The sequence below is a fragment of the Gavia stellata genome, chromosome 2 (genome assembly GCF_030936135.1).
Source record: "Gavia stellata isolate bGavSte3 chromosome 2, bGavSte3.hap2, whole genome shotgun sequence".
In the NCBI taxonomy this organism is placed as follows: Eukaryota; Metazoa; Chordata; class Aves; order Gaviiformes; family Gaviidae; genus Gavia; species Gavia stellata.
Window position 1 is genome coordinate 14,732,577 of NC_082595.1, and position 19,353 is coordinate 14,751,929.

The 19,353-nt window shown below is 37.1% G+C and overlaps 1 protein-coding gene across 1 annotated transcript in view; it reads left to right on the plus strand.

Moving 5' to 3' along the window:
- The window catches only part of CAMKMT (calmodulin-lysine N-methyltransferase), a 224,799-nt gene that overhangs the window by 199,412 nt on the left and 6,034 nt on the right, over positions 1-19,353 (plus strand). Inside the window, exons 8-10 of the mRNA XM_059835533.1 lie at positions 4,696-4,770; positions 11,775-11,838; positions 18,583-18,714. Coding sequence (XP_059691516.1) covers positions 4,696-4,770; positions 11,775-11,838; positions 18,583-18,714 — 271 coding nt within the window. The remainder of the gene's footprint in view (positions 1-4,695; positions 4,771-11,774; positions 11,839-18,582; positions 18,715-19,353) is intronic.

Consider the following 19,353-nt stretch of genomic DNA (forward strand, 5'->3'; position numbering starts at 1 on the left):
AGCTGTTCATCTGCTAAGTGGGACAAATTTTTTTATCTTTATTAAAACTACTAATACATTTTGAAGCAAGTAGGGCTTTTGTGTCTTTTATCCCTTCTTCTAATTTTTATTTTCTGTCTTTATCTGCACAACTACTTTTCTTCTGACTTGAGAGCTGCTCTAGCCTATGCCATTCATCACAAGAACATCTTAGAAGGACTTGGAAATGTTTCAAGTTTTAACAATCAGAGACTTAACCTGTTTTTTCTCATGTAAGTTACCTGCCTAGACACACTAGGAAGACAAACACTGAATAACAGAAGTTGAATAATAATAGTAATGAGGAATTTTGCATGAGAAATAAAAAACTGGTAAAGTCAGGTCTTTTGTTGTAGATTGCTGAGATACTTTACTAGTGTAAGAAAAAGTGTGTCGACATTTGTCAGGCTATCCTCCATAAATTAGAATTACTGTACAGGGGAAGTGCAGCCTTGGCTGCCATAACTATCCCTGCAACATTTGCTATTTCGTTGTCATTTTTTTTCTTTGAAATACAAGAGGATATTTGGGGGTACATTGGTAGTACTTAAAGTCTCTATTTTCTTAGTCGATCTTTTTGTTCTATTATCATTACAATTCCTTTTATCTTGACTTAATCACATTTTCTGGCTTGCTTGTCAATTTAAAAGATAAATTGGGGAAAAAAAAAGAAAAAATGCTTTGATTGTTTGTATTGTGTGTTGTTTGGGATTTTTTTAATGAATTTGTTGCTTTAAACTGGTGTAAGGTTGACAGCCTAGGAAACTAAAACATCAGTACATATTTTCTCAGACTATTTTGATAGTATGCTTTATCCCTGACCTGGAAAAGCCACCTCTGCATGTGAGAGGATAGTTCATTCTCCAAAGCTCATTCAGTCCTTGTCCTTTTTGCTAGGACTGCCATCAAGATTGCTAATTATAGTAATAGGTTTGTGATGTGGGTACTTTTCCTCTGAAAACTGGTCAAATTAATTTGATACAGGCCATAAAGCAGCTATTAGCGGGTACCAAGTTTCAGCCACCATCAGTTTGACCTAAGTAGTAGCTGAACAGTGCAGTAGTGTTTTTCCCTCTCATCCTATTTAATTTTTTAATGTTCTTCTTGTAGCCAAAAAAAGGTCCCAAACTGTTTTCTATTTCCAGTGGGCTTCAAACTCTTTTCTGCTGGAACTGAGTTGCTTATTTTCAATGCAAGAAACTAAACCTGCATGAGTTAAATAAGCCAGCACAAAATAATGTCAAGAGTGGGCTTTACACAGCCTTATATATGTTGGGGTTGTTTTTTTACAAAAAAGCCATTAAAGGTGTCGCTTGGACAGAAACACAGAGTAAAGCACATTTTTCAAATTTACAAAATAATTTCAGCTATTAGTACTGTAGCGTCTTCCCTCAAAAGAAATACATAAAAATATTATAGCTTTAGAACTTCTTATATTGCTGGAAGAAAAGTGGCTTTAGAAAAAAGTGTTTTATGTCCACTAATTTAGCATCACTGGAAAGGGTATAAGAGGAAAATATTAACATGGCTTGCATTTTTTTCATGTTGGCACTCAGCATGGTACTGGCAATTTAAAACACTTTTTGTGGTATGGTATTTTTACACTTATGCCTGTTTTTTTTTTAAAGAAAACTTCGTAAAGACTGAGATTTTCAGTTTTCTGTTGCTAACACTTTTCTGGGTTTCCTAGCAGTGCTTTTCTTTAAATGGAAATGCAATCAGCCCTTATTTCATGGTGCCTTTGGTATTTCTTTCAGGTCTGACCACTAAGTCCAAGAATCACGTCCTCAGTAATCCCTGAAAAAATTAGTGTTCCTCACTCCCTTACTACATATAGATACATGCGTTTGGATCCACATATACACATCTTTACCTTTCTCAGATTTGTTTTGCAGTATCAGTGGATTTTTCTGTACTTCACACTCAGGAATTGTGTTTGGATTACAAGAACTTGTATGGCTAGTCGATGGTATTTATGTATGTCCTGACTCTGATTGACTACTTTGATGGTCACTAGAATTCAAAGTAGCTGATTCTGATTCAGAATCAGGCTGATTCTGTCATCAGTGTCAATGATGTAATAATGCTGACTCTGAGCAGAATTGTTTCTGATTCCCTGACACGCAGGGGCATGTCTGCTTTACAGGTGCAGGTGCAGATGTCTGATTGCAGCTCATGCAAATTTGTGGAAACGTTAAACGGGTAACGGTGTAGATATCATAGCCCAGAGTTAGCTACCGAAACAGTTTCGGAGGTTGCAGCCGGTATTGAGCTTCATGTACCCTAGCTGCGCTTCCCTTACTTGCACTTGGCTAAAGATAGCATGGATAAATATATACAGCTTGTAGTTGCATCTCTCACACCAGTGCGCATACATTCTGAGTGAGATCAGAACGAGTCCTGCTGGTATGTATTTTATGGAAATTATCTTTAGTTTAGGTGGTTATTTCCCCACAGGAATAAAGATCTTCCTGTACCTTTTGAAAATTTATGGCAAAGTTGATTTTGAAAATCTTGTGTGTAAATTTCGGATTGGCCTTTGCATAATTACAATGTCTTCAGGAATGCAGCTGTACTGAAGCTAGAGACCAAGAGCAGCCCTGGCGCTAGATCAGGAAAATGGAGGAAGACTGGCTTATGGCTTAGCTCACTCCTAACAGCACACATGCCAGTCACGTTGCACCACTGCTCATGCTCCTGGCAACTCGTCGATTCCATATTTTGCTCAGCATTATGGTTTCTGAGCTTTTACCTACCCACGCAAACTCCTTTGTGCCTACAGTAGGTGTGCACAGAAAATGCTGTATTTTGGATGCTCAGCGGGAACCTGACAGTAACATGAGAGAGGGTTTTTTTTTTCCAGGAGGAGGCACCTGTGCTGCCTTCCGAACTGCATGTGTGAAGTATAGTAAATATATGGGTTAAAAAATCATAATTCAAATCCCTATAGTGGTACTGATCAGATCTCTGTTTCTGTAGCAGTGAGAACCAAAGGTGGCCTTTTAAGGCTCACAGTTCATCTACCAATTTCCAGTTCTGCTTCAGGATTCTTAAAGTATTAGAGTGCGTGCTTTAAACCCACAAAACTTACCTTTACCTAATTTTCACCATTCTAACCTAAGTTTCCACGGAAACAGGGTTGAAAAAGCCGCTGGTAGCCAGCAGGCAGCCAGCAGCTGAGAGTGAGAACTCTCCTTTGTCACTTTCCACTACTGGATGCCTGCTGCGTGCCAGTGTGCAAAGCTACCTAGGCTTCTAAAACCTGGAATACTTTCAATTTGAGGAGGAAAAATTAAATTAATCTACTCTTTTCTCTCTTTGGATTGTCACAGTAAATTCCAGGAGGGCAAACGGGCTAATGAGTCCTGATCTGTTCAGTTACACTGAGCCCCACATAATCAAAGCTTTCCCAACCAAGTGGGCCTCTCCGTTCATAATTTCCATGTTTTAAAAGGATTCTCTCTCAAGTTTTGTGTCCGTGCACATGCACACGCGTACTGCGGTACCTTAATTCTTTGTGGCTCTGTATCTATCCATCTACGTGTTTATGAGCCTTTTTCGCATATAGTATGGTCGATGTATGAAATTTCCTTTTTTCCGATATACTTAGGGAACATTTCTGAATGAACACATTATAACCGATCCTCATTAAATATTAGGACTAGGATGTGAATGGAGATGGCTTTTAACCAGAAGTAGATTATAGCTGCAGGAAGACTAAAGGGTCTGTTTGGTCAAGACTCATACAAAACTGAGATAAGCATGCACAACCTGACAAGATCAGATTAGACCCTTCCCCCACAAGTGCTTTTCCCATAAATATTTATCTACGTTCTATTATAAATAACCAGGAAATGAAAAAGAAGTCTTTTTTTTAAAAATAGCCTAGAAATAGAAATGCAGCTTCAAATCTTCGGGGTAATGATATTTTAAGTATGCAGTAAATTCCAATACTCGTTGCTGTTTTTTAAATGGGAGCAAAGTACTGAAATTCTTCGTGGCAGCTACATAAATCGGCAGCATTTATAAACAAAGAAGAACTTTGTACATATGTGCATTTTTACCTACTATTGGGTACCTCAGAATTAAATACCTTATCACCTATGAGAGAATAGGTGTTGACAAAGTCAGCACTGCTGTATTTTTAAGCTTGCCTGAGGCAACATATCTGGCATTGAAGTTAAGCTTGGCATTTTTTCACCCTGTCCCTCCTGCCTCCAGCCCAAGTGAATGCTCACTTCATCAATGAGAAAAACTGACTTGCCTGCCAGATGTAACAGAGATCCATGAATTTACATCTATTCCGCGAATTTGTGTTTCATTCAAATTGTTGATACTTTGAGTTCACTTCCTCGTGCAATGGTGTTAAGGGGTAAAAATCTGAAGCCATAACACGTGCCACTAATTCAGAAACGCGGATTTGTTGGTGATCCACTCATCAGAACCTGTGTGGCTTGCCTTTCTGTTATAATAAAAAATAGCTCTTTAGCTTTGAGATTTAAAACCTTAAAAATGTACAGAATAATATTTTTACATTCCTCTTTGAAAGTAACGAGTGTGTACTTTTTAAAACTCTTCTGTGTCACATAAGAATAATATTAATACTATAAAAATCTCAAGATTAAAAATGTAAGTCCTTTTTTCTTTTTTTTTTTTTTGAATCTTTTTTTTCTCTAGCATTTTACGATGGGATAATGAGACAGATGTCTCTCAACTGGAAGGACATTTTGACATTGTTATGTGTGCTGACTGGTAAGTACATAAAAATCATAAAACTCATGTTAGAAAAATAGCTTTGCTGGAGTAATTGTACTGTGCTGCTTGCTGATGGCTAAGCAAAGTCAACAAATGAAGCACAAAGCCACCTTAACCTCAACAAATTAATATTCATCTCCATGTGACAGTTATAAGGTAGTCTTCTATCACACAGTAACTTCTACCACATTATTTCCCAAAGATTGATTTTGAGAAGCATTTCCATTTTCTGGAATTGCCTCTGTTTCATGCTTGACGTATCAGTAAATGGACGACTTAGGCAAATTGCAAATAATTATGGCTCAGTGAGGAACAGTCTGGAGAAAAGGGAGTTTATCAACACAAACAGCTCAATTAGCTTACTTCTTAGGAAAGATCTGACTATTGATATAAGGGGATATATTTTTTGCTCCCCGGAAAATCTTTCCGAGGAAAAAAAGATTTTCAAAACCTTTTTTTTCCCCATCGTATTCTGTTTCTTAAATCAATTTGACAGAAATATTTGTAGATGTAGGCTTTATATTATTTACACAGGCACATGTTAATTGTAAGAGAATTCTTAGTTAAAAAAAGAGAGTACAGCACTTAGTTTATGAAAAGGTAGATACATGTTACAATATGGTATATTTTTTAATAATTTATGCAAATAGAATTAATTATGGACACAACCCTCTTCTGATACTGGATTTGCAGAATTGTGCTGTGCTGTATTTGCTGCATGCTAACTTTAAAAATGGTACGTTATTAATTACTTGTGTTATATAAATGGAGACAGTGTAAGAAGAGATGTGCAAATTTCATTTAGGAGAGTAGATATTTTTAAATGAATCTGTCTTTCCTTCATGGATATTTGCTCTTGACCCTTTAAATGTCCAAAACAGAAAAAGCTGTTTATGTTTTGTTGCACATAACTGTTATGAGAGACCAAATTCTTAGGACAGTGCAGTTCAGCAGATTTCTGTACTTTACTAAGAAATAGTTAAAGGAAAAAGGTAAAGGGAAGTACGAAGCTGTCTATTGTCTTTTTAAACAATGTTCTTTTTAAGTGGCTGCTGATAAAATATTCCTCTAAAGCTTTTTTTTTTTCTGCTTTGATATTTTGCTATTTAAGCAAACTCTTCTGATTTCGGAAAAGTTACTGGTTTTATATAGCATTGGAGAAAGTGTGGTTAGTCATCTTTTTTCCTTTTTCTAATACCTGTTTGTTGACAGAATGCAACAGTGCTTCATTTCTCTTAGCATTTAATTTCAGAAAAGTTCTTTGTTCCCAAAAAGGACAGAGAAGGGTTTCTAACTAATCGCTGATAATGTGCCTCAGAGATGCATCATCTGATTAAAATAAGGAGCTAAACAACACCATATGATTTCAGCAAGTAATTTAGTAAATGCCTTCCTCACCAAATATTAGAATGGATACTCCAGGTTTCATTGCACAGATGAAGTTAATGCTGGACAGGATTAGATCAGATTAAGTATGAAAGTCAGATCAGAGTGCTGGCGGACATGAGCAGGAGGGCAGCAGTCTTCTCGGAGGCTTAGACAAGGCTCACATATGGATGTTCTCCAGATTATGTGGGTGAAGCAAGGTCTTGCCAAGAGATTTAGAGTTAAATTTGTTCTTCACACAAATATCAAAACAACCTGGCTGTGCCATCTCTTGTGTTCTTGATACTCACACCATGTCATCCTATTTGTGCTGGGAGTATAGCAGAGTGGAGCAAGACTTAAGTTGGGTTTTTTCAGTAATATTCTTGCCTAATACTCCTCCCAGTCTGTTTAGAAATAGTGTAGTTTCTTTAGGAAACAAAGAATCAAACATGACAGGTAAAATACATAATGCATTTGCAATCCCTGCATTTTGTACATTTATTTTGAAGCACTTAAGATGCAGGTAAGTGTATAAATATTTATAGATTTCTAAAAAATAAATAGAAATGTGCAGGTTAGTTTAAAGTACGTGTTTTTATTCACAAATTGTCTCTATTTTCTTATTGCAAGTGCCCATATATATAGTTTAATAAGCATGAAAATCCCTTTTTTGTTTGTTTCTTTTAGAAATCATTCTTTTAGTTATGGACACTAGGTTTTCTGGTACATGAAAAGGCTAGGGAAAAAAATGTTCCATGCTTTATCAAACTTGAATCTTCTTTTCATTTTCATGTATTTCTCTTCTGAGATATAGAATTGGCTTGAGAACTGTTGGCAGGATTTTTGCTCTCTGAATTTTTTGGGCTGCCATTGAAGATGAAAAAAAAAAAATCTCTTTTCTTATAGCTCCTCGCCTGAAACCTGAAGTATGCAGTGATAAAAACAGATAGAATAGATTGCATTTAGTTTAACACCATCATATAGCTTATTGTCAGTCAATAAAATCTGGCATTAGAACAGAGAACTAGAAAGCAAAAAATCTAAGTTCAAATATTAGGCACATGGATAAATTTTTATTGAAGTATTTCCAGCAAGGGTGATATTGTCTGATTCTCTGAATAGCTAACCAGTGGTACTGCTTGATCCCATTTACATGAAAACAAGCTCTATTCATAAACATATTCCAAATCCACATGGAGGTTCAAGTAAAAATGTACATGATTACAACAAGCGGCGATATGTTTATATTCATATATTTACAGTCAGACTTTCATAAACCTTGTGTGCAGGGGTGGAAAATAACTTATTTCCCAGAACAGACAGTCTATTAGTTAACAGCTAAATTTAGTAGCTCAACTGGATTTTAAACTAAATAAGAGGCAAACTGTAAAAGCTAGTCATTATTTAACCATTCAGGATTTGGACAATAAAAATAGTTTCATGGTTCAGCAGTTCCGAAATAACTTGTAGAATGTCAACTATGAGATAAAAATAAGGAAAAAAAATCTTGGTGAGGCCACACCTGGAAGAAGGATACACTGGAAAAAAATACTGAAATAAGGGAATTTTTAAAGCATATCCACCCACCTCATATCTTTGAGGGGGAATTTTAAGGCCAAGTGAGGGCTGCCAGAATTTTAGACTTTCGTTTGACCTATGCTTGTGGATCTAAAGTCATGCAGGTGCTGGAATTGTAAGCATGAGTATGAATAGAGGAGGAGAAATGACAGGTGCCTGTATGGACAGGCCAAAAACAAGACTCTTCCAAAGCTCTTGCGAGCCTCAGATTTCTGATTATTTGAAAGGAAGTGTATATATACTTTTCTTTATTAATAAAAAAGTTGCTGAGATTTTTAATCCAAGGAGAGAGTCAAGGCCAGTAGGACTGAGCCAAGAGAAAAATCTTTGTCTTTCACGTTCTTGTGAAACAAGTTTTCACAAATAATTTTAATGTAGAGACAGTATAAGGTCTAGATCTCCATATCATTTTGGAAATGCATAATATCCCACTTCACTTAGACGGATTATATTCTTAAAGTTTGGCACATGCATAAGTATATGCACAACAGAGGCCGGGGGGTTATCTCACATTACTTTCACTGCGGAGATTTTTGCTGAAGTCGTGGGGAGTTGTGAATTCACCAGGAATGTAAAACTGAACTGAAAGTATTCTTTAAATATCTTAATATATGTCAATTTTGTCTCCATTAGTATTTCATTTAATATAAGGAAATCTGTTTGCAGGAATGCAGTAAGATCTCTGTCCTTCTTCAGTTTAAATTTATTGTTCGTTTTAAGCCTGATTTCTTGCACACACTTTCAAATGCATTGGAATCTGACGACATGGAAGTAAGGTTTTTTTCAGTTTATGTCAGCCGTGTAGTTGAAGGCGAACAAAAAGATAAATGGCTCTATACACTAGGCACTATATGTGAATGTAATGATGTCTGAAGTACACCTGTAAATTAAGCTTTTTTGCCAATTGCAGAGTATGCAAAAAGAAAAATAAGTTCACATCATAGCTTATAAAATACAAATATCTGCCCCTTGTTGCGAGGCACAAGATAAAAGGATATCAGCATGAAGCAAATTGAGAATCTACTTGGTTTTTTAATTTGTTTCTTTGTGGCTTAGCATTACTTCCATACCTTTTTGGTATAAACTTTCATTTTGGTTTTAATGGTAATTTAAAATTAAAAAAAAAAAAAAAAAAAAAAAAAAAAACAAGAAGAGAAAGGTGACAAGATTGTCTGCCTGTTCATCCAGATTTCACAGGTTAAGAGCACTGCCTAAACAAAGGCCGAATTATAAACCGTGTTCTTGCCTCTCTACTGCTGTGATCCAAAACTTCCTTGCTGACCCGAGAAACCCGTGCTATTCCTGTCCTGAGCTACTGCTTTCACAGCGTCCTTACTACATAAACAGGAGACATTACCACTAAAGTAATGGCAAGCTAAGCCAAATTTGAACTGAGTTACGAGAACCGAGTGAGAATGGTTTAGAACAATATATAATTTAATTTCCCTGAGCTGTTGTGAGCTTTAAAGGACTCTCTCGGGCACATTTTCAGTATGCTATGGTAATATTTAGTCATACAAATTCTACTGGTAAGAGAAATTGCGTGACTAAATCTCCTTGCATGGGCCAAATCCTGTGCTGGCCCTGCCTACAGCACAGATTATCTAACCACTTTTTCAGGATTTTCCTCATTCAAGGCGTCCTCCGACTCAGAGGGAGGATAGCGACGTTCCCTGGAGTCACTGCATTGCATTATCATTGCTTCCAGCCTTCTCTGCTCCCTCTGGTCAGAGTATGTGGCTCACAGAGCAACAGACTGGAAATCACAATATTATAGCCTGTTTTCAGTTGACGTAGGTCCTATTCCCAGGGACAGGCCTTTTGATGGGCAGGGACAACTTGGGAACAGAGTCAGGGCAACTGTCTCAGGTTATCTGGTTTTCCTAAGCTAACAGGGCTAAGAGTCTACCTCCCATACCACCAAAATAAGAAGGGGGAGTCAGACAGAAAAGGTATTATTGAAGTTGTCTAATCTCTTGGCAGGTCATGTAACCATTTTAAGTTCTCAGACACTCAGTTTCTGATGAACAAAGGCCTGTAGTTCTCTCATTGTAAAGGAAAAAGATTGGTAGCAGCAGTTGTGCCCCTATCTCATTGTTAAAAGAGAGAATGGTATGCAGGTCCATGAAAAAGGAATTTTAGCACTGGTAAGCTGCCCCAAAATTGTGTTTCCACTGCACTGCTTTAAAAAATAAAAACATTATAAGTGCATTTTTCATTTGGAATGTATGTCTGTCTACACAGGATCTCAGCAAGTCTTAAATGTGTGCATGCTTGCGATGTTTCATGTTGAAGAAAATTTATTTTAGCAATTCTTTTGGGAGAGGGCTCATGCACTGTATTCCACCTCTTCTGCAGGTGGCTAAGTTCCCAGTGAAGTAGTGTCTTATGGTATCTATCTGCATAGGGATCTACCTGAGGTGAATGTGATTAAAACTCCCAGGAGACATTAGAGAAATCGGCTGCTGTTTCAATGAATTAAATTTAAACAAGCATTTTTTCAGTAAGGTTCTTGCAGTCAGGTTAATCAAGGCTGAGGGGCAGCCATCATGCCAATTGCTGAAGTTTAAATTTTCTTGTGGGCAGGCTATCAGAGAAATTGTTAGCTAGTACTTCAATATCTTAAGAAGAAATTCAAAAGGTCATACTTCTATATGAAATGTTATTTGAGAAATGTATGGATACCATATTTTCTCAACAATGTGATGTTCTGCCAGTTTTTACTGATGAAATTTGGTCACTGACAAGTTTTCTGATAGGCTTTTTTTTTTTCCTGAGTAGCAAAAATTCACAGCTCTTACACAGCTGCTTGATCCTATGATATGTAATATTGTATTCTCCTTAGTAGCTGTGGAGTGTCCTTACCTAAATATCCACACACGTTCTGTTCTGGATGACTGGCATGTGGTTACCAGACCACTATTTTCTCTTCAGTGTTTTCATATATTCTTTATATTCTTTAAGAAATTTCAAACCTGGAAAAAAATTACCCACATCTCTTCAGAAAGAGATGTTTGAGAATAAAGGAAAGGGGAGTATAGAAAAAAAATCATAAAGAATGGACAAAATGCCGTGTAGTGTGGAACTTCAGCTTGACACAGGCTGGGAAGCAGTTTTATTACAGAGAAAGCATGAAAAATAATGAAGAAAGAATCACATTATTTGTGGCCTGCTTGGTAGAGTTTCTTATCTGAATTGGCAATATAAATGCAGTCCATGGTAGTAAGGACTGAAAGGCATCAGTTGCTATCTGATGGTCATTCACTAACCATTGTAAATGCACTTTCATCCACAGTAACTACATGTCCACAAATATCTAGTCAAGAGTGATTGGCACCCTGGTTGCCACTATTAGTATATACATTAAGGTACTGAGGGGCATGAAGAATGAATTATCCCCTCAAATCATGAGGTAATCACGCCAAAATTGGGCTGAGCATGTTGGCAACATTGCATGGGAAAATTGACTCTGCTGCTATCCTTGTGGGACCCAGGCTGGAGATTTCACTCTTGAGAGAGGACAACTCTGTACGATCTGCGTCATTGTATTTGAACAGTGTTTGAGGGAGAGAGGACGTGGAGGCTTGTAAATCTTTATAGGGATAGATACATAATAGATAATAATGAATTAATGCCCCAACTGTGAAGGTAAAAGGAAAAAAAATACCCTTAATAGAAACACCTGAAATACAATAGAAAATACTTTAAAGAACTCCACCCCCGCTTATATAAAAAAACATGTAAAATGTTAACTTTGTATATTGATCCTGATTTCTGATACAGTAGTATTTTAATAGCTAGCATATGTGATCTGTGAATTTCAGCTATATAAAGGTCTGTTTCATGCTGATATTTTAGCTTTGGTTTAGATTATATTCGGTTTTATGTATTTTTTAATATTTAAAAGTAGCTGAACTTGTCAGAAATGTAGACCACAGTTTTTCTTTTACAGCATTGTGTAAACATATGTAATTAGCCTTGTACTTATCTGCATTAGTATCATTAGAATTGAAAACCCATTTTAATCTGGATTCATGTTCTCTTCTCAATGTCAGCCTGTTTCTGGACCGGTACAGAGCTAGCCTTGTTGATGCAATAAAGAGATTACTCCAACCCAGTGTAAGTATGTTTCTATTTTCTCCTGAACACTGGCTTCAGAATAATTAGTCTGTGCACAATGATTGAGAGAGTAATGGAATGGCAGGATTAATGTCATGTAATACTTTAATACTTATTATGTCCAACTTCAATTGAGTCTTCTAATCTATCAGATTCTTTCCTAATCATAAACTAGGAAACTTCTTATACTTGGCCTTCTGATAAGGAACACAGTGGGTAGTAAAATAAATGAAACCGCTTCAAAGATAGTGTGAGATTATTTTTATCAAAGCATTTCTCAAGTATTTTCCTTTGATAATAATGTCTTCATATTAAAGTAAAAGTACGATATTGAAAGTTTTTATGTTGGCTTCTGTCATTTGTAATCCCTTCAACTGTAACCTTTGTCATTGTGTATTTATTTATTATGAAAGAACATTTTTTCTTTTCATTTCTGTTTATATAAAATGAACAAAACCCTTATGCATATTGTAGCCTAAAACTTTTTTCCCAGTAAGTAAGCCCTGTGTTTACATGTTTTGTACCGTAGAACATAATGAAATTAAGCTCTTCATAAAATGCTTACATGTTCAACATGAGTGTCACCGAGGAAATATTTTACCGATCTCAATCTATTAGCTTGTTAAATCAGAGACACCTTAGAGGAAAAAAAAAAAAAAAAAGCTGTTATATGCATATTCTTATACCCAACTAATAATCTTGAATCTAAAAAAAAAAAAAATTTAAAAAAGAAGATAGCAAAATGAGAATATGAGAAAACATGTGAAGTAATTGCTATAGAAAGGAATTTGAAACAGGAATTTTGCCTTTCATGCTTACCGTACAAATCTTCCAGTAAGGTAAACTTTCCATTTCAAAACAAAAGTATTTCATGTTAGCAATGCATTCTCCAATGTATTGTACTTTTTGTACAAGAGATTTTCTCTGTAAAAGGAATAGAAGACCCAAACATGCAAAGGCTTAAGAAACTGAGTCATTTTAGTCATGTAAGTAATCCCATTCTTTGCTAAGAGCGATCAGGTTTCTATTCTTGGTTCTATCATAGACTTTCCTGAGTGACCTAAGGCAAGTTACTTAAGACTGAATTATTTTAATGAGCTGTGGGGCAAGGCTGCCAGGAAGACGAGAAATGTAGCCACCCTGAGGAAAAGCTTACCCAGATATTTCTGTCAGTGGCAGCAAGGGGAGGTTAAGCAGCTCCTGCCCAGAGTGATGCATTCTGACTTTCATGATGTACCATCAGTTATCAGGGTGCAATAATTTTTGGGACCAGAGGTGATCTAGAACGCAAAGCTGATCCCAGTTTAAAAAAAATGCAAAAAGTATTTTTTTTCAGCCCAGATCAATGTCCACACCTGGTTCTTTATGTAGCCTCGTAGGCCACTGTACTGGCTCCATGAAAGGACACTGGGGGGAGAAGAGTATGTGTGGCAGGAAGAGGAGTGTGTAAGAGGTGCCCTGGTACCTGTGACTTGGCTAGAGCCTCTACCTGGAGTGGAAGAACAGCTGTTAGTCGCTTTGTCTCCTGCTCATAGCTAATCATGGTCTGGTGGTCTATATTGCCAAAAACATGAGTACACACATACGTTTGTATATGCACACACACACACACACATTCTTTACCTGGGCCTATTAGCCCAACCAGAGAACTTGATTTAAAAAACAATGACGATAAGGCAGCCTGAATTTTAAGTAGTGTTCATAGCTCCAGTTCCCATCTATAGACAATTTAGGAATAGTTAACCCGACTTTAAACCAAAACTGGCCTGACTTTGTTGCTTTTTAACTCCAGTCAGCTAATTCAAATTCAGAACATGCCTTTGTTTTTCAGAGCAGATGAACTACAGTCCTTTGTGAATGTAGATGGAGTAAAGGGAGGTGGCTTTTTGTTTCCTGTCTTCCTAGTCTGGCTTGCTTCTGCATATTGTGATTAATAGCATAGCCTGTACTTATTTGCTCTGCATTTTATGCCATGGTTCCTATCTCTTATTGGCAAAGCTAGCTTAAGAAATTCTTCGTCTTTGCAGGAATTTCTGTTGCAGAGTTTTGGACCACTGCCCAAACTGTATTTTTTAACTAAAGTCATTTGCCTAATCCACTTTATGGATGGTCATATAGATGGATATCCAGTTATGGCATGGCCTTGCAAATTACTGTAATTCATAACTAAGAGGACAGCAAACTATTGTGTGGGGTGGAAGCTGGGAATACAGACACCTTAAATGAGCTCTCTTGTCCAAAAAGGACGTGTTGAACAGAGACGCCTTCAAGCATATGCTTTCATGGTTTGAAAGACACAAATAAATGCATATACTCATTTGAGATCCCAAGAGAAAATGCAATCACAAGTACATAATAGTTATTATTTTTACTGTTCTTGTTAACCTGTATAAATCTAAGGACAACATCAGGGGAAACTTTTCTAAATAGCACTGTACTTTGGCCTTTAAAGGAAAAATAAATTAGTAGTGAACTCATTTACCAGTTGCAATAATTAAGAATAGTTTATGGGCATTAGTTTATGCCCAAGCTAAGGCATAAACTACTTTGATTAAGTTCACTCTTCTACATGAAATACTTTGTCTGAAATTTAGAAGTTACATTTCCTTATTGGTAATACTTTGCCAAATTGATAGAGGAATGATCTCAAATTGAAGACACATCTAGATGTAAGACGTCTTTCAAGTGTAACTAGGATACAACTAGGATAGAAGAGTTCAGGGAAAATAATAATGAGCAAAACCAAAAGGAAAGGTGGAGTAAACAGAAAAGAACGGGTATCTGTACAAAGCTGTCTTGAAGGAGAAATTCAGAACAGGTAATTATTCTTACTCTTAGTTTAAAAAAGAGATAAATTTATGTGCAATATTTCCTTTTTCGTTAAGGATGTTATTTGTGGCTATTAGAATCCTTATGGCACAGAATGATGTGTTTTGGGTAACTTTTTGTTTTCCTGGAAACGGGAACTCTGGTCATTTCAGTCATCTGATTCATAGTATCGCCCCATGGACAGTTGTATTGGCACAGGAAGAGAGGACCAGAAAACCATGCAGTCAGAAATGAGTGGCTCACAGAGTTACTGGGGGCTGAAATTTCTTATCTGAATTTGTTACTAAGGCAAATGTCACCTGTAAAACAATTCCAAAAATTAGGCACTGAAATTTTGCATCAAACAAATTTTTCTTGAATGGCTATATTTTATTCCTCTTATAAGCAAGCTACTTGATTTGTCAACATTTAGTTTTATTTTTTCCTGTCATTAAAATGTACTTTTAATTTCAGTCTCAGAATAAGCAGTTGCTTGTTTGCGTATTTCCCTAATTAAGAACATTTTTTATGAAGGCTTTGATTCTTTTGTGGCCTACCCATTCAAAATCCCAATGAAGTCAATTGGTTGCTATTGAACCGTTACTAGTACCAGCAAATACTCTTCTCCCTCTGCTCTGTTCTCGTGAGACCCCACCTGGAGTACTGCATTCAGCTCTGGAGCCCCCAACATAAGAAGGAAATGGACCTGTTGGAGCGAGTCCAGAGGAGGGCCAGGAAGGTGATCAGAGGGCTGGAGCACCTCTCCTATGAAGACAGGCTGAGAGAGTTGGGGTTGTTCAGCCTGGAGAAGAGAAGACTCTGGGGAGACCTTATAGCAGCCTTCCAGTACTTAAAGGGGACCTGCAAGAAAGGTGAAGAGGGACTTTTTACAAGGGCATGTAGTGACGGGACAAGGGGTAATGGCTTTAAACTGAGAGAGGGTAGATTTAGATTAGATATAAGGAAGAAACTCTTCACCATGAGGGTGGTGAGGCACCGGAACAGGTTGCCCAAAGAAGTTGTGGATGCCCCACCCTTGGAAGTGTTCAAGGCCAGCTTGTATGGGGCTTTGAGCAGCCTGGTCTAGTGGAAGGTGTCCCTGCCCATGGCAGCGGGGTTGGAACTAGATGATCTTTAAGGTCCCTTCCAACCCAAACCATTCTATGATTCTATGAAATAAGACTGCATTTAATAATGATTGATGAGTAAACTTAGTCATAGTCATCTCCAAAATGTGAACGTCTGTCCCATTGTCTTACTGCAGTATTTTAGTGACCCTTCAAACCATTGTAACTGACGATTTCCTCTGTGTTTTGTTCACAAGTTTACTGAAAGTATTTTCCTAGCTGGGGAAAGGCCATTCTGAACTTTAAACATCATCCTAAACTGAGAGGCACTTCTGAATTACAAGCTTTGAATTAAACAACCTTGGGATAGTCCATCAAGTGTAGATCCAGGCCACTGATCTGATATTTTTATTATACACCAACCAAGAAATGAAAAACATTTTAAAATTAGACATGTGAATGCAGTTCTACAACAGCCAGCAGAATCACAGAGATCAGGCAGTTGACAAGAAAGTGCTTTAAACCCAGATTATGATAGACCAGAATTGACTACAGTACCTTCACAGTACCTGCCAGTTTTGAGGAGATTATTGTAGTATTAAACTTAATCATGATTTATTGGGTTTTATCAGCAAGGGTAAGATTTTCAGGTGTTTCAGAGGCACACTAAATTCAATAGAGGAATGGGTTTTTAGACGAACTAAGGAGCTGGCCAAAAGTAACTATGCAGTGATTTCCATAAAAGGCTACTCCCCTTTTTCGAAGTTATTTCAAGATTTTCAGTCTGGTTTTAAGAGATATTTCATACCGTGTTACATTCTGGTTTATTGTATTTCTCTTTCAAACTAAATTTGAAGTAGTCTGCAGAGAGTATGAGAAGGAATGACCGCATGGACTGCTGACTCCAAATGGAAATTTGTCAGGGGGTGCTGTTGTATGAGCATGGCTTCCTCATCGAAGCTGCTGGATCAATGGCTGATATAGGCCGTGCAGTCTCCAGCAGTATCCATTCACGAGGTTTAGCCGTTTCTGAAGTCCTTGTGTGAATTGTGTGGTCAGTAAGCCCTGGGTGGGGGACGTGTTTCCAGTTACAGTGACCTCTCTGTGAAGCTGCCCATGAAGATGAGGGAATCCAGAGGAGTCTCATCCTTCTTATGCCAGGAAGGGTGTCCGCAGAACAACATTCTGGGGAGCGTGAGATGGCAGCAGGAGGAGGAGGATCCTCTGCTGAAGGCTCCATTTGCTGCCCACTTCTGTCTGACGACATTAAAGCATGCCAAGGATGTGAGGGAACTGATTGTGAATTTCCTGTGTTTAATGTTTCTCATCCTGAGCTGAGCCTATATTCAGACCTAACATTTACATAAGCAATTCCAGTGCCTTTGGTGGGAGTTACACCACTTTGCACCTCGTATTTAGCCACAGAATTAAAGTTATAGCTACCCAAGTGAACAGAAGTGAGTTGCTTTGGATATTGCCCTAAGTCTCCTTTGTGCTTAAATTTCCCATGAGAAAGATGAGGATAACAGTATTTCCCTATCTCACAGAGGCCTTGTGAGAATAAATACAGTGCTGTGGTATTAGTGACTGGAGTCTTTTAAGTATGCATTTGTACCATAGATACTGATGTAGAGTTTTTATTGCTGCCTCACTGCGTGTTGTCTCAGCGTATGGGTGCATGAGCTGTAACACACAGATTCGTTCCCTGTCCTCCTCACTAAGTATCCGTGTCAGCATTGCAACTTTCCAGAGTTCCCACTGAAACTCTCTCTTCTGATCACTTGTTTCCTGTGGTATACAAGCTTGTATTTTCTTAAGCCAAATACTCTTCTACAGTGTCTAATCATTTTATAACTTCTTCAGATCCTTAAAAATATTTTTTGTCTCTTTGGTTGATTACGGCACCTCACAAATTAGTCTTAGCTCTCATTAATATAGAAGTTAAATACAAGAACTCACAGTAAACTTTGTGGCTCCCCTCGGTGTGATATGCTGTTGGCTGATATTAACCTTTGTTTACAGCTCTTCAACCAGTTTTCATTCCATGTGACAGAACATGGTATTCAGCCAATTAGAATTAATTTTGCAAATAAGATTTCAAGAGATGCTATATCAAGTAGGTTAGGTTTTGGGCTAGTACTTTGCACAGAGTGTCTAAAATCTATCAGTTCAAGGTACAGTCATTTTTGTTTTCTTAAATACAGAAGGATGAATAAAAAATTAGCTAATGGACCATAATGTATTGCCTGGGCATCATAAATGGCCTGATCGCCTTGAAAGATCCAGAATTACTATGCAAAAACATTAAGTCCTGCTTTATGTGCAATTTACCAATTTAAGGTCAAATTCGGTTGCACTGCTCAGGTAGTTTAAAATATCTTTAAAAAATTAATGATCAGGTCTGATTTTCTTCCCATTTTGCCTTTTTTGACACCATTGTAATTCCACTGATGGCAAATGTGAGGTACTCTTCTATGTGTGAGAGTAAAAAAAGAAAATAATTATTTACAGTCTTCGCATGGTCATGAGCTAACAAATGGATTTTGCATTTAGTGTCTGTTTTGTATGCTTTTTCTGTGTTTTATTTTGGTAATTCATAGCCACCGTTATTATATGAAAAGGCGCAGATGTACGGCAGTTGGCAGTTTTCTAAAGAAAATATTTATTTATTACTTTCTGTTTTGCATTTGTTTAATCACAGAAATCTTGCATATTTTGAACAATTATTTATATTACCCTATTTTAATATTTTACCAAGAGAACAATTGACTTTTCCAGCTTGACTATATTAAAAGCTTAGTCAGGTGTATGTTATATCTGGTTCCCTTCCAGTTTTAAAAATGTATAAATTCTCTTTTTAATGTTCCAGGGAAAAGCAATGGTATTTGCTCCACTCCGAGGAAATACTTTAAACCAGTTTTGCAATCTAGCTGAAAAAGCTGGTTTCTCTATCCAAAGACATGAAAATTATGATGAACACATTTCGAACTTCCACTCCAAGGTTAGTTTTCTGCTTGTGTTAGATAACACTTTAATCCGCATTGCATTTTGAAGAGATCATGGTCCTTTTGGCAGGTAACCTAAATGTTTGATTAAAGTACTCCTTAGGTGTGCTGTTTCTGAACAGCTATTTTTGTATCTGATTATTTTGTGTGGTAGAACCATCCTTTATCTCTGCACGTCTAGAAGAGTTTTGCAGAAGCATCTCCTGTTTACCCTTTTCATTCATAGAAATCTAATTTATGAGAGTCTTTTCTTGTTGTTGGCTGCCTATAAATATACTGCACACAAGCATTTACATTTTAACAAAAAGCTTGCAACTTTTAAGTAGGTTAAATACTGAAATGGACTGAAATAAATAGGAGGTGAATGTCTAATTGTATCATATCGTACCTTAAATCCTTATCTCTGGCTGCTTTATGGCTGGGTCAGTTGGCAGCTTCAAACTGCTAAATCTCATACAGAATTTCACAGTTGTGGGGTTATATGTCAGATCGAGGCGCTACAAGATTTAGGTCAAAAGCACTTATCTGAGCATGATTTCTAAGCTTGCTTACATAAAGCTACTGTTATCAGTCTCCTTTTTATTATTTATAAGTGTAGAGTAACACAGGACATGAAGAGGAAGGTGCTTCACAGA